This window comes from Crocuta crocuta, unplaced genomic scaffold, assembly GCF_008692635.1.
Source record: "Crocuta crocuta isolate KB4526 unplaced genomic scaffold, BGI_CrCroc_1.0 scaffold130, whole genome shotgun sequence".
Classification (NCBI taxonomy): domain Eukaryota; kingdom Metazoa; phylum Chordata; class Mammalia; order Carnivora; family Hyaenidae; genus Crocuta; species Crocuta crocuta.
In genome coordinates this window covers 15,782,087-15,795,258 of record NW_027527920.1, presented here as the reverse complement: position 1 = coordinate 15,795,258, position 13,172 = coordinate 15,782,087, and the positions used below count along the sequence as shown (strand labels likewise).

Below are 13,172 nucleotides of genomic sequence, written 5' to 3'. Positions count from 1 at the left end.
ATTTTCCCAGACTCAGATTTACTTCTCTAGTCCAAAGGAGGAAGCTGGCCAAGCCAGAGGCTTTCCTTTTCCTTTTTTTCTGGCCAGTATGGGCTCAGAGGAAGAAGGATCTGATCTGGAATCTTCTCAAGTCACTGGGCCAGGCCTAGAGATCACTGTATTGTGCAGAGCTAAAACCCAGTCTCGGGAGCCATGCCCATCACTTCACGTGGTATTTCCTTGTATAAGGCTCCACGTGGTGGATTTATTTTGGAATTTTCTGTCAGGTCGTCCTTTCAAGAACCGAGGGAAACCTATCCTGCCTGGTAAAAGCCTTGGATTGCAAAAGACTCCAGAAAAATTGACGGCTGTTCACAGTAACTGTTAAGTTTTATGGTTGCACATTTGTTCCTTCCTGTTCCTGGCTCTGATTTATTTTGTTCTTCCACTTTAATAGCCATCTTTTGAGGGGATGTGGTGAAGTATAAGTAATTACTGTTTTGTTTTGGTTTTGTTTTTTTCCCTTTGGAGCATCACCATTTGCCTGGGGCGGCTCTCCAGGGAGGCCTTCAACCTGAGAGTCCTCTGGGATGCTGACCCCCTGAGTTTGCCTCTGCACTGGGAGGCCCATATGCTGCTAGGACCCAGATTTTCTAGTCAGGGGCCTGGCTGCGTCTTTCAGTTGCAGGTTGGTCCTGAACTCCCAGTCTGGGTTCAGCACTGCGTGGCCCCTCCGTGGTCCTCGAATCCCTCCCTGGCGCTGTCCGCCTCACTCCTCTGTGGAAATACCCACCAGAACGCGCTCTCCTTGTGGGATTTGCCTTTCATGGAGAGACCAGGGTTTTTTCCAAGTGTGCTGAGACAGAGAAAAGGAGGGAATGATTTTTAGCCAGAAAGCCTGGGTTAGAATCCCAAAGCTGTTTCCGGCATTCCTGAACCCCCCACCTGGAAAATGGGGTCATAACATCTGCATCACAGGGTGCCAGGAGGATTGAGGGGCCCACACGTGCCCAGGACGCTCACAGTTGCCCGGCCTTGCCTGTCACCAGGGGCTTTTGCTTCTTGGTGTGTCCCTGCTCGGTCCTCAGGCCTGGAGCACAGCTGCAGCAGTCACCACCTGACCCCCTAAAAACAAATGCTGTAAACAGCTGCAGTGAGACCCCTGCCCCCGCCTCTGCTCTGCCAGCCTTTTATTGTCTTTTGGTATTTTTTGGTCTCACATCTCACAGCAACTGGTAACCTACAGTTCTTCCTTAACCCACACTTTTAGGGAAATAATTTTCCTTTCCTCCCCTTCCTCACTCTCTTCTTCCCTTCCATGCATCTGAGCTATAGGTGCCTGCCTCCCCTAAGCCCTGTGTTTTGCTCTCTCTCAGAGGCTCCGAGAGTGGTCTCTCCCATTCCATGCTTCCCCCAGCACCGGGCCTGCATCCTGTCACTGCCCGTACACGGTCAGTCTCCCCTCCAGCTCCCTTCTCCCAGCTTCTACAACTCTCCCTTCTCCGTGGTTCTCACCCTTGCCTGCTGATAGGCTTGCCCCTCTGTGGCAGTCCTCTTTGGGAAACCTTATGTCCCCAGCCCTTTAGCTGTAGGTGACTCTTGTCACCACTGAGGTTCAAGGAGAGGCAGTGACCCACCTCTTCACACCCGGCACCTTCCCAGTTTCTGCAGTTGGGTTCTCGTCTCCACCGAGCCTTCCACAGCGGGCATCTTGTTCAGCTCAGGTGCTTTTCCCTGGGCTTCCTTATGCCTGACCTTCCTCACTTCTCACCCTTCTTGGCTTTGGGGACAGAGCAGTGTCCTGGTTTCCTCCCGGCTTCCCCTACTGGGAGTTGGGGGAGCGTGCTCCCCAGGGCACATACCTGGGTCCTCTTCATCAGCCGCAGCTTCAGCTGGTGTCACCCAATCTCTTTGCCTGTGTCCTCAGTCTCTCCTGGGTTCCAGAGAGAGATGGGGCTGTTAACAGGACCCACCTCCTTTAGGGGGGTGAGGATGGAATATGAGCGCAGTCCCCGTACTCGCTCCTGTCACCTGTTCTGACAGGCCCCGTGTGACTGCTCCCTGTCCCCTATCTTAACCTGCTTGTCCCCTGCCCCTGTGTGTCCAGTTCCTCCAGCAGCCCATCCCGTTCCCACCTGCTGCCCTGACTCACCCGTGGCCCTGGTTTCACAAGCTCTGTTCCCTCTGCTGCCCCGCTCAGGCTTTCAGGTAGGTTGCAGCTGAGGGTCCCTTTCCTGCCCTCTGAGCCTGGGCTGTGACTGCTGCCATGGGGCACGTGTACAGGACTGGTTCGTTTGCCCCCCACAAGGCTATACTGCGGGCAGGTCCTGTGTTAGTCTTCAGTGTCCTCGGGCTGACTGTGTAGTGTATCCTGTCCCATCCCATCATCCAAGACCCGCTGTCCCCGAGCAGGCAAGTCAGTCTGTTCACAGACACGTGCTCACTCGCGCCTGACAGGGCATGTCTTTTCTGGGGGCGCTCCTCGGAGTCTAGAGAAAAGGGGCGACTCCTCTGTGGCCTGAGGATGGGGGCAGCGGCCTCTGGCTTCCTCAGGAGAGCCACACAGCACCCCAGAGGGCGGCAGAGCCGTCAGAATGTGCCTGTACTGTACACTGTGCTTTCAGCCACCTCGAAGGGCCTTCACAGGCTTCTTGTTCAAGTGCCTTGTTTTAGAGACGAGTCTGCCTCCCAAAGGTGAGGTGACTGAGGTCACACACAAGTGAACACAGAGCCAGAAAAGGAGCTGGGTGGCCGCTGCTCGTCTGTGTCATTATTTCCCATCACAGTGACATTTAACTGTGTTCTCAGTGGAGTCCTGGCCTCTGCCCAGGGCCGTGAACGGAACGCTCCCCCCGGGAGGCACGTCGCAGTCCCGTGGCCCGGCCACTGACGTCCTCCGTGCGTGGTGTGGTGTCGGCCGGTGCAGAGGCCCCGCTCTGAGTGGGCTGTGAGCCCGCATTCATTAGCTGTGAACTTTGTGCTCCTGTGGCAGGTACAGGAATATTCCGGCACCTTTATAGCATGTGATTCTCAAGGGCTCTGGGGCCACGCAGGGTGGGAGCCGGGTCGCGGGCAGAATTCTCCGCGCTCCGCCAGCTGACCTTTTGCATTGCTGGCATTCTTCCCTGCTGCATGCAAGCGTGCCCTGAGGAGACTGCCTTCTCCCCAGGTCTCGGTTTTTACAAGAGAGCTGTATTCAAACCCTAGATTCATTTGAAGCCTTTTCAGCAAGTTCGTCCAGAGAGCCAGGGCAGGTGGAGTTGTGGTCTGTGAGTAGGTTTAGTCTGGATTCTAGTCCTGCTGCCTCTGGTCACATGTATAACCACCCTGGGCATCAGTCTCCCCTGCTGTACAACTCTGTCCCACCCTCCCCGACCCCCCAACTTAGAAACCTGCCTGTCAGAAATGCAAAAATGTGAGCATTTTTTGTTTTGACCACACAGGTACCCCCTCACCTGTGGGCACAGTCCCGGCCTCCTCCGTGTCCAGGCCTTGCCGGTGGCCTCTCTCATTCCTCAGCACCCCCTGTCGCCCACTCCAGGCCAGCCACACCATGCTGCTCGGTGCACAGTGCAGGGACCGTGGGAGAAGGGAGCAGATGCAAGTGTGGCCTGGCAGGCATGGTCGTGTCTCCTGTTATTCCCGGGACCCCCTGGGTCTTGCTTTCCAGGCAGATGGCCGGGGCAGGGTGAGCTTTGCTTTTCCTCAGGTGCTTGTGCAGGTGGTGAAAATCCCAGTGGAGGCCAGGCTGGGGAGATTGTTAGAGACACTCCCCAGGCATCCTGGGACTCCCGGGCGCACATCTCTGATCCCAGCTGAACCCTCACCTTACAGAGGAGGGAGTGGGTTTATTTTACTGCCTCCCACCGTCAGTTCTCCTGGCCTCTTCTGATTGCCCTCTGCTGGCCAGTCCTGGGAGCAGGGTCTGGAGCCTCTGCCTCTGGTGCTGGTTTCACTGCTGCCGAAAAGCCCGCCTGGAATGGGGAACAGAGGCAGGTGATAGGACTTCTTTCCGGGACTGCTTAGCCAGCCTCATTTCCTTTTACTACAGAAGAAATCCTCGGTAACATTTAGCCTTCGCCAGGTCACTGCAGTTGCCCAGTTGCCCAGTGTTCTTGCTGACTTCTGTTTGTGGCACACAAAGAGAGAGCTCTAGCAGCATCTGAGGTAGGCTGACTGTAGATGCCTTTGCTGAGGTTTGCACTTGCAATGCAGCAGTCAGGAACTCAGAGGAATGCTAGCGCCCCCTGTTACTAGTTGTGTAGATCTTGGGCAGGTTGGATCACTGACTCCTCCTAGTTTGCCTGGACTCAGTTTTAGCGTTGGAAGTCCTGTGTCCTGAGTCCTGGGTGAGCTACCTGGAGTGGTTGGTCACCAGACAAATTGATGAGCTTCTCTAAAGCCCTAGCGCCCTCAGCAGATATAGTTTTGCCTACTTTGTAGTGGAGTTCCAGGGACATAAGCTGATAGTGATTGTGGAGTGCTAAGCAGGTCTCAGTTTTCTAGAGCTCTTGTAACAAAATGCCACCAATGGGGTGGCTTAGAACAACATAAATGTGTCATTTCACAGTCCTGGAGCCCAAAAGTCTGAAATCAAAGTGTCAGCAGAACCGTACGCCCCTTGGGCCTGTAGGGAATGCCGTGTTACTTCTTCCTAGCTTCTGGCAGTTTTCTGGCCCTTTGGCACTCCTTGACAGGAGAGGTCTCCCCTCAGTCCTTTCTCTTCTCATGGCTGTCTTTTCTGGCTGCATGTCTGTCTTCCCTGCATCCAGGCTTCCCCTTTTTATAAGGCCACTAGTCATATTGGATTAGGACCCACCCTAATGACCTCATTTGAGCCTGGTTACCTCTGTAGAAACTCTTGTTTCCAAATAAGGCCACATCTTAGTTACTAGGAGTTACTAGTCTGTATCTTTTGGGGGGTGGGGGGGCACAATTCAGTCCATAGCAGCAGGGTTACTGCTGTTTGTATCATTATCTTTGCAATCCTCACGAAACCAAGAGTATCTAAGAAACACCTCCTGCCCCCAAGAGGAGACGGTGTGGGGAAGAGGAGCTGGCTTGGTGGTTGGCATTTGGTACCTGGGAACCATTTGAGCATGAAGGATACAGACACAGCCTAACTGCTGGCTTTGTTCTGCTTGGTGCAGATGGAGCAGATGAGGGGTGAGCTACTCCAGGAGAGAGCTGTCAAGCAGGACTTGGAGTGTGACAAGATTTCCCTGGAGAGGCAGGTAAGGCTGACNTGGGGGTCTTCTTTGCAGGGCATCCCAAGAGCTCTGGGACGTAACTCACCTGAGAGGTGGAGGTGTCCCAAAGGTCTTTTCCAGAGAGGTTTTCCCAATAATATTAAATCTGCTTGGAGGTTGAGCAGCCGTGGAAGGAGAAATTGCAGGTGGTGGCTTCTGGATCCTAAGAGGGCTAAATTCTAATGTAAAAGGAATGAAAAAGAGCCATGAGCTGCCAGCAAAGCTTATTTGAATCATTATTTCTCTTACATGCTGTTGGTGTAAATGCTTCACTGAATACCATGGATGATATTGGCCAAAGAGCCTATTCTCCTGCCTCCCCCACCCTGGATGGGTTTGAAAGAAGAACAGGGCCACACCTGTTTGCCTGACATCCGGAAGTCCTAGGATGTGCCAAAGATTTCACTTGGGCTCCTAAGGGCCTGTGGTAGAACCTCTTCTCTCCCCCGCAGGGAGCTGAGTGCTCCTGCTTTCCTGGAGACCTCGCTCTTCCCCAGGCCCCCTGGGGCCCCGCATCCTGCCGTGGAAGGCAGGCTTATCACAGTTGCCCACCCTATATCCCTGCACAGAGGGCGCGCCAGACACACACCCCTCACAGCACCCCTGTCTGATTCTAGAACAAGGACTTAAAGAGCCGGATTATCCACCTGGAAGGTTCCTACAGGTCCAGCAAAGAGGGGCTGGTGGTGCAGATGGAGGCCAGGATCGCTGAGCTGGAGGACCGCCTGGAGAGCGAGGAGAGGTGAGCCCGGTCAGGACCAGCTGCCGTGCAGAGGCCTGGCACGTAGTGGTGGTGACACTGCAGAGCGCTTTCCCGCGTGTGTCTCTTCCTGTCCTCATGAGCCTTCGCGTGAGGAAGACAGAGCAAGTACAACCGATGAGAGCACCGAGAACTGTCCCAGCGAGTACTTGAGGAAGGTGGCCAGGCTGAATATCCACGCGCAGGACGCCTACTCCTGAGTCCACCCACCGTGCTGGCTGCCCCTCCCCCCCACCCCTCAGCAGGCCAGGCTGCCTCATAGGCTACTGAGTTTGAGCTGGATTAGAGGCAGGGGGTTGACTCTTCCCTGGGGGCCAGGGATATCAGAGCAGAGGCCAAGTGTCATCTCAGAAATGGGCGGGACCCCCACAGTGGGTGGGAGGCATTGGGATCAGAGGGCCACACTCATTTCCCGAAGATTCTCTGCAGCTAGCTCTAAGATCATAGCCTGGGGGCCAGTACCAGGTTGAGCTTGACTGGCCTCCTTTCTCACTCTTGATCTCCACCTTCCTGGAAGGGGCGAGGTATGTGTGCGATTGGCACTCTGCCCTATCTGTTTTCAGGAGGACTTGGGGACCGGGCTGGGGCAGCCTGACCCCTGCGATGCTCACACCTGGTGGTCAGAGACCCTCTGCTATACAAAGTAGCGTCTGGGACTACAGGAACTCAGGGCAGCTCCAATCCCAGCTCTGCCTGTCACTGACCCTGTGGCTTCAGGCGGGGCACTCCCCTTCGTGGAGCCCCATTTCCTCACCTGTCCAGGGGGCAGCCCCTTTGTCCCGTACTGTCATGTTCTCCCAAGCGTCACGCTGACCAGGCCACCTGGCTGGAGCTTCCCCTCCTCTGAGACCTGGCCTGGGCCTCCTGAAGGGCTGGGATGAGAGGGTCTCATTTTGTTCCCCCAACCTTTCCAGGGAGCGGGCCAGCCTCCAGCTCAGCAACCGACGGCTGGAGCGGAAGGTGAAGGAGCTGGTGTTGCAGGTGGACGATGAGCACTTGTCCCTGACTGATCAGAAGGACCAGGTGAGAGACACTGATTCTCAGATGGGGTTTTACACCCTCATGGCAGGAAGGCGATGGAGTTATGGAGGCTGAGTCCCATCTTCCCCTCTCCCCAGATGCATCATAGAACAGCGGGGCCTTTGTAGCCTACTTCAGTAGGGGGTGCAGCAAGTCCTGGCCCCTGAGCTGAGACTGGTTACTCCCTTTGCCATCTCTCCGTCTCCTGGGGAGATGGTGGCTGGATTGCTGGCCTGCCTGTGCTGGACTCTTCTCTGTCTAGCTGGGCGACCAGCTAGCACTCAACCTGCCCTCTCTCCCAATGCAGCTGAGTTTGCGCTTAAAAGCAATGAAGCGACAGGTGGAGGAGGCCGAGGAGGAGATTGACAGACTAGAAAGTTCCAAAAAGAAGCTGCAGAGGGAGCTGGAGGAGCAGATGGATGTCAACGAGCAGCTGCAGGGACAGCTCAATTCCATGAAGAAGGACCTAAGGTGGGTGAGCGTGGCAGCCCCGTGGGGACCATGATCTCCCTGACATTTGAGGCGAGATTGGCTCTTTCAGGGTGTTCTCACTCCCGGTCTCTGAGGCCAGTTCCTTGTTGTTGCCTTGAGGGGTCATCCCATCCTAGAGAGTGGCCACATCCACTAGGTCACCCTGTGTGTTCAGTCAGGTCTCAGATGTGTCATCCTCATACCAGTCTCTTGATGTCAGCTGAGCAGTTCATCCCTCTTACCCATAAGGGGAAACTGAGGCTCAAAACCGGCATCCCAGCTCTTACCGCCATGGAGGGGGCAGCTCTTAGATCAGCACTTAGGACACCTGCTTGTAAGGAGAAATTAGATAAGGTTTGGGTTCTTATCCTCATGAAGACTAGACTGTCTCAGGAGAGAGCTGCTTCTAAAGCTCCCCTGCCGTGATCCTAAGGGGTATGGGCATGGGGGGTCACTTTCCCTGCCCCAGGGTCATTGGGGTGCAGAGTGAGATTAGGTTCATGCTCATCCATAGAGCTGAGCCTTTCTCAGAGGCTGACTATGCTGGTGGCATAGGTGGTCTCCTCTAAATGGACAGAAGACCCCAGCCTGTTGAGAATCCTATAACCAGGGCCTATTGATCAGGGCTGGTATTAGGGTGCAGGGGGTGCCAAAAATCTCAGTAATCAAGGTAGATAATTAATGCAGTATTATAGAAAATAAATGCAAAAGCCCATGGTAAACAAGATACCAAATTTAAGATGGGATCAACAACTTCGGGTCAGGTCATGGTCTCATGGTCCATGGGTTCAAGCCTGGTGTTGGGCTCTATGCTGACAGCTCAGAGCCTGGAGCCTGCTTGGGATTCTGTGTCTCCCTCTCTCTCTGCCCCTCCCCATCTTGTGCTCTGTTTCTTTCTGTTCTGTCTCTCAAAAATAAACAAACGTTTAAAAATTAAAAAAACAAACAAACGGTGGGATCAATAACAGCACCCTGACAAAACATATTGTAGCTTGAGGCCAAAGGAAAAACCAGTACTACCCAACTTGCCCCAACCCTGCCCAGCCCTCCGTGGGCACTTTGCACCTGCTGCTGAAGGAACTGTCAGGTGCACACCAGCCCATGGGCTTCTGTGCCAGCCGGTGGGGTGGACAGACAGGAACCCAAGGCCCTTCCTTCATCCCCTGAGCAGAGACGGACCACAGCCCAGGGCCTGGACACATGCTCCCTGTTGTTTCTGCAGACTTAAGAAGCTGCCGAGCAAGGTGCTGGACGACACTGACGATGATGACCTCAGCACGGACGGTGGGAGCCTCCACGAGGCGCCGCTGAGCTACACCTTCCCCAAGGACAGCACTGCCATCAGCCAGATCTGAGCCCCCTTCCGGGGCTGTGGAGGTGGCCTGTCAGGCCTCGCAGGGACCCCAGCCAGCCGCCTGCATTGGGGACCCGCAGCTAACTGCGCACGTGCAGCAGGGAGCCGGTGAGGCCGCGACCACGCAGAGCGGAGACCGGGCGCCCCCTCTTCCAAGGACAGCCTGGTTCCTACACGTCACAATCCTCTCGTGGTCCCGTGGTAGCGGCCGCTCCCAGCTCAGGCAGGTGGCTACTGCAGCGTAAATGTTGATGTCACTGCGGGGTTTGGAGAATATGACTTGGCAGGAGAAAGCCCGGGTGCAGCACCGCGGTCTGCTGGCACCAATTGCAGTGCTGCTCCTGCCCCTCCCTCGCCAAGGAAAAGGGTCCAAAGTGCTAGAATAGCCGTTGTCGGGGGTGGGGGGGATGTATAAACTGTACATATTTTAATCCCGATTCTCATGGACTGCTGCTTTTCCACTGTGGAATGTTACAGAGGCTTTGTAGGGTGGCTTGTTTGTAAACTCCACACTTCTAATTATTTTTTTAAAACACGGAGCTACTGGATTTTACATATTAAGACACAGATGAGAGAGAGGGTAGCAGACAGACTACTTTGGACATCAGAGTTGGAAAAAAGGAATTGTCATGGTGATAAGGGACAATCCTGAGAAGAGAAATTCAAGTGGTCTTGGTAAATAACTTATGGAAGGAGAGAAAGTCTGAGGGTCACTTGTATCTGTGGCCCTGCTTACTTTATCTAGAATTTTGTTGTGATTTCTAAACCTTGCTGAGACCACTTCCCACTCAACAACTGCAATGTCGTTTCCACAGTTGAAGTGGGGAGACTTGTAAGTAAGGTTTCTGGCATATGATGTAGTTTCTGGAGGGTTGGGGTCTTCCTGTCATTTATCCTTTCCTCCCTCTGCCCACGTCAGGCCCCCAAGTAGCCTCCTCTGCCCAGAGTTGCTGGGTGGGGAGTCGGAGGATGTGGGGAAGAGAAGGCAGGGTCCAGTAAGGTCATGGGGAAGGGGAGGAGAGGAGTAAGCAGGTGTGTGTGGGTGTGCGCAGGAAGAGAAGGAAGTTCTTGAAAGCTGGGGGGATGTGTAGACAAGGGGTAGGTTGAGCAGACTCTCGAGTTTATGTCAGGAAAGCGAGGGAAAAAATGAAGCCAGACAGGAGGTGTTTCTGTACAAACCGGAAGGATCCTCCCAGCTTCCTGGGACAGAGGGACGTTGGCCTGCACGAGGCACGCAGTAATTGGGATTGAGTGAGTTCTGTGGTGAGACCACGTTGCTGGGACAGCATAATAGGGAACTGGAGTTGGGAACATGCAGTATCCCAGTACTTCCTCCTGGCCTTTCTGTTGTCACCTACACCGTGACTGTTCCCAGGTATGACCAGAAGCCAAGTCCAGTCACAGCTGGGCCCCCGTAAGTGAAGGCCAAAGTGAGAGCAGGCAGGTCAGTAGGGCCACCGCCAGGGAGAGAGCACTGTTAGATGTGTGTGTGTGTGTACACACACACACACACACACACACACACACATTCTCTCTCTCTGTCTCTGTCTCTGTCTCTCTGTCTCTGTCTGGGGCAGAGAGAATAGTGTTCAGTTGCTTTGACAGTGTCCTCAGGCATCCTAATAGATGGGAAGCCTGTGAGCCAGAGAACTCTGTGACATTTACCATGAAGAGCAGGGAGTTTAAGTGCCCTGCCTACCCCAGGTCACAGAGCCCACTGACCGGGATTCAGGGTGATCAGCTGGGCTTAAAGGCAGGTGTGCCATCCTTCCCCCCACCCAACGCCCACCCCCATCCACCACAGTTGAGGGCTTTGGAACCAGAAGAGTCAAGCCTTCCTCCACCTCTGCTGGCTTGAAGTGGTTCTTGCCTCTGATTACTTGTTTGAGGTGTGGAGAGATTCCTCCCTTTAGCCAGTCATTCACTGAGCAGATATTTACTGGGCATCCATCATGTGTCAGCCACAGCGCTTGGTACCTGAAATAAAGCAGTGATTATAGCAGACCCAAATCCCCTTCTGGAGTGCAGTTAGGGGAGAGAGGGGGATGACAGCAGTTATACAAATGAACACAGAGGCTGAGCCCCTCCGTACCCAGCCCTGGAGCCCCTCTGTCCCCTTGGGGACACGACAAGCCTGGTTCACTGGAATTCTCTTCAACCCTCAGAATATTCTTGGTTTCCCTGCTTCTTCTACCTTCTTTAGATATTTGCCAAGAAGTCAGCCTAAAAATGCCTCAGCCCACTCATAACTATAGGTGGGAGGGGAGAAAGGTCAGAGGTGCAAGAACTTTGGGGCTGAGTGTCCGTCTTGGTTTGTGAGAAAGCCACTGTCTCTCTTTCTGGCCAGTTCCATGCGGTAGCCATGAGGCTGGCTGTAAGAAGCAAAAGTGCGCATGAAAAGAGAACAAAGATCAGCATCCAAAAGGGTTGCATCCTTACCATAGAAGACGGGCCGCTGTGGATGTTAACAAACACATCACTCTACATAAGAATGGCTCTAGCAGTGAAGTGTGTGGTGTAGCCCTTGGAAGCAACATTGGACTGGGTCTTGAGAGGTGTTTTCAAGTCCTCACTCTTCTTGCCCCAGTGACCTTGATAGGGGTGACCCTGATGGGGCGTGTGCTCCAAAGAGTTCCTGGAATAAATGAGGACCATGGCGCAAGGTCCCTTCCAGCTCTGACTTGCTATCATTCTTTGATTTTATTATATACTCAGTGTTTTCTGTTTATTGCTTTAAGAACTAACCCTACTAAGGAATATTTTCTTTAGCTTAAAAAGAAAAAAATATTTAATAAACAAATACGTGGCCAAATGCAATGCCGAGGAGACAATCATCATATATCTTTATAATTTTATTTTCCTGCTTCGGAGTGTCCTTTGACGAAGGCAAGAGGCTTTCAGGGTATGTCTGGCTGCTCTGGTTCGTCTTGGGGAAGAGACGTCCGGGCACAGCTACCTCTGTGTACGGGAACTGGATAAAGCAAGTTTGCCTTTCAATAAATGGTGTCACCCAGCAGAAATCTTGACTCTCCCGTTATTTTGACTCCCTTGTTTTTTCCAGAACTTGGCTCTGTGTCCACCAAGAAACAGCCAAGGTGCATGGCTGGCAACAGCTCGAGGAGGTGGAACTTTTCATGCCTGGGACCCGTTTCTGAAATAGAAGGGCGGGCGTGGGTCGGTGGTAAACACAGAGAGAATTAATACGGCTGCAGCTGATGGTGTTCGGAGAAACCCAGACTGCCTACTTGCAGAACAAGGCGAAATGGGAAGTGTGTTAGTAACTGAGAATACACAGATGTGCCCTGTTTCTTCCTTGTTCCTAAACTAAAATGGGTTTTCCATCAATCAGAGTTTACACATGATCGCTCTTGATCAACAACAGGCTGACAGCAGGTACTGGGGTCCCCATTTTACAGGAAAGAGCGATTTCTCCACAGAAGGGACCTATGCTGCTCATTCTTTGTCCTCCGATACATCCTCTGCCCTGTTCCTTGGAGGCTGCTGCCTCCATGACCTATGGCTGCCCTGTTTGGGGTCAGCCAGTAGGAGAGGTGGGGGTTGGGTATGTCTCTGTTGTCACTCCCTGCTTCATGCAACATTTTGGGCTGTGTCCTGTGGAGACTCGTGACTCCAGCAGCTACAGGACTTGGGTGGCCATACCTCCCCTTTGTGCCTCTGGGGCCTCTGGTCCTAAAGCTGGTGCTCACTTCCTTTTATAAAAAAATTTTTAAATGTTTTATTTATTTCTGAGACAGAGAGAGAGACACACACACAGCGTGAGCAGGGGAGGGTCAGAGAGAGAGGGAGACACAGAATCTGAAGCAGGCTCCAGGCTCTGAGCTGTCAGCACAGAGCCCTACATGGGGCTCAAACCCATGAACCGTGAGATCATGACCTGAGCCGAAGTTGGACGCTCAACCAACTGAGCCACCCAGACACCCCTGGTCCCTGCTTCCTATTGCTATTCCTCTGGGTCCCTCGGCAGCCCTGAGCCCTGGTGGGTTCCCGCAACACTACCCACCCCCCAGTGCAGCTCTCTGGTACAGCTCTTTACTAAATTCTTTGGGCCACCGCAGGTGGGTGCTGTTTCCTGTTCAGAGCTCTGCCCACTGCTCTGTTGATGCTCCCAACAATGTAAATATCCTGCCCGTCCAACTATCCTGCAGCCCCTGACTCCTCTTACTCGAAGTAAATGGAGCACCTCAGACATAAATGATTATGATTTTCTAATTTTAAAAAGTCCTCAAAGGCTTTGCATAAATTGTTTGCCCTTTTTTTTTTTTTTTAAAGTAGGCTTCATGCCCAGCATGGAGCCCAACACAGGGCCCATGAGATCAAG

The 13,172-nt window shown here is 53.4% G+C and overlaps 1 protein-coding gene across 1 annotated transcript in view; it reads left to right on the top strand.

The window, feature by feature from the left end:
* The window catches only part of CGNL1 (cingulin like 1), a 99,747-nt gene extending 87,894 nt beyond the window's left edge, over window positions 1-11,853 (top strand). The window contains exons 14-18 of the mRNA XM_077748003.1: window positions 5,130-5,213; window positions 5,846-5,970; window positions 6,903-7,011; window positions 7,316-7,479; window positions 8,702-11,853. Coding sequence (XP_077604129.1) covers window positions 5,130-5,213; window positions 5,846-5,970; window positions 6,903-7,011; window positions 7,316-7,479; window positions 8,702-8,834 — 615 coding nt within the window. The 3' untranslated portion in view covers window positions 8,835-11,853. The remainder of the gene's footprint in view (window positions 1-5,129; window positions 5,214-5,845; window positions 5,971-6,902; window positions 7,012-7,315; window positions 7,480-8,701) is intronic.
* Window positions 11,854-13,172: the final 1,319 nt, after the last annotated feature.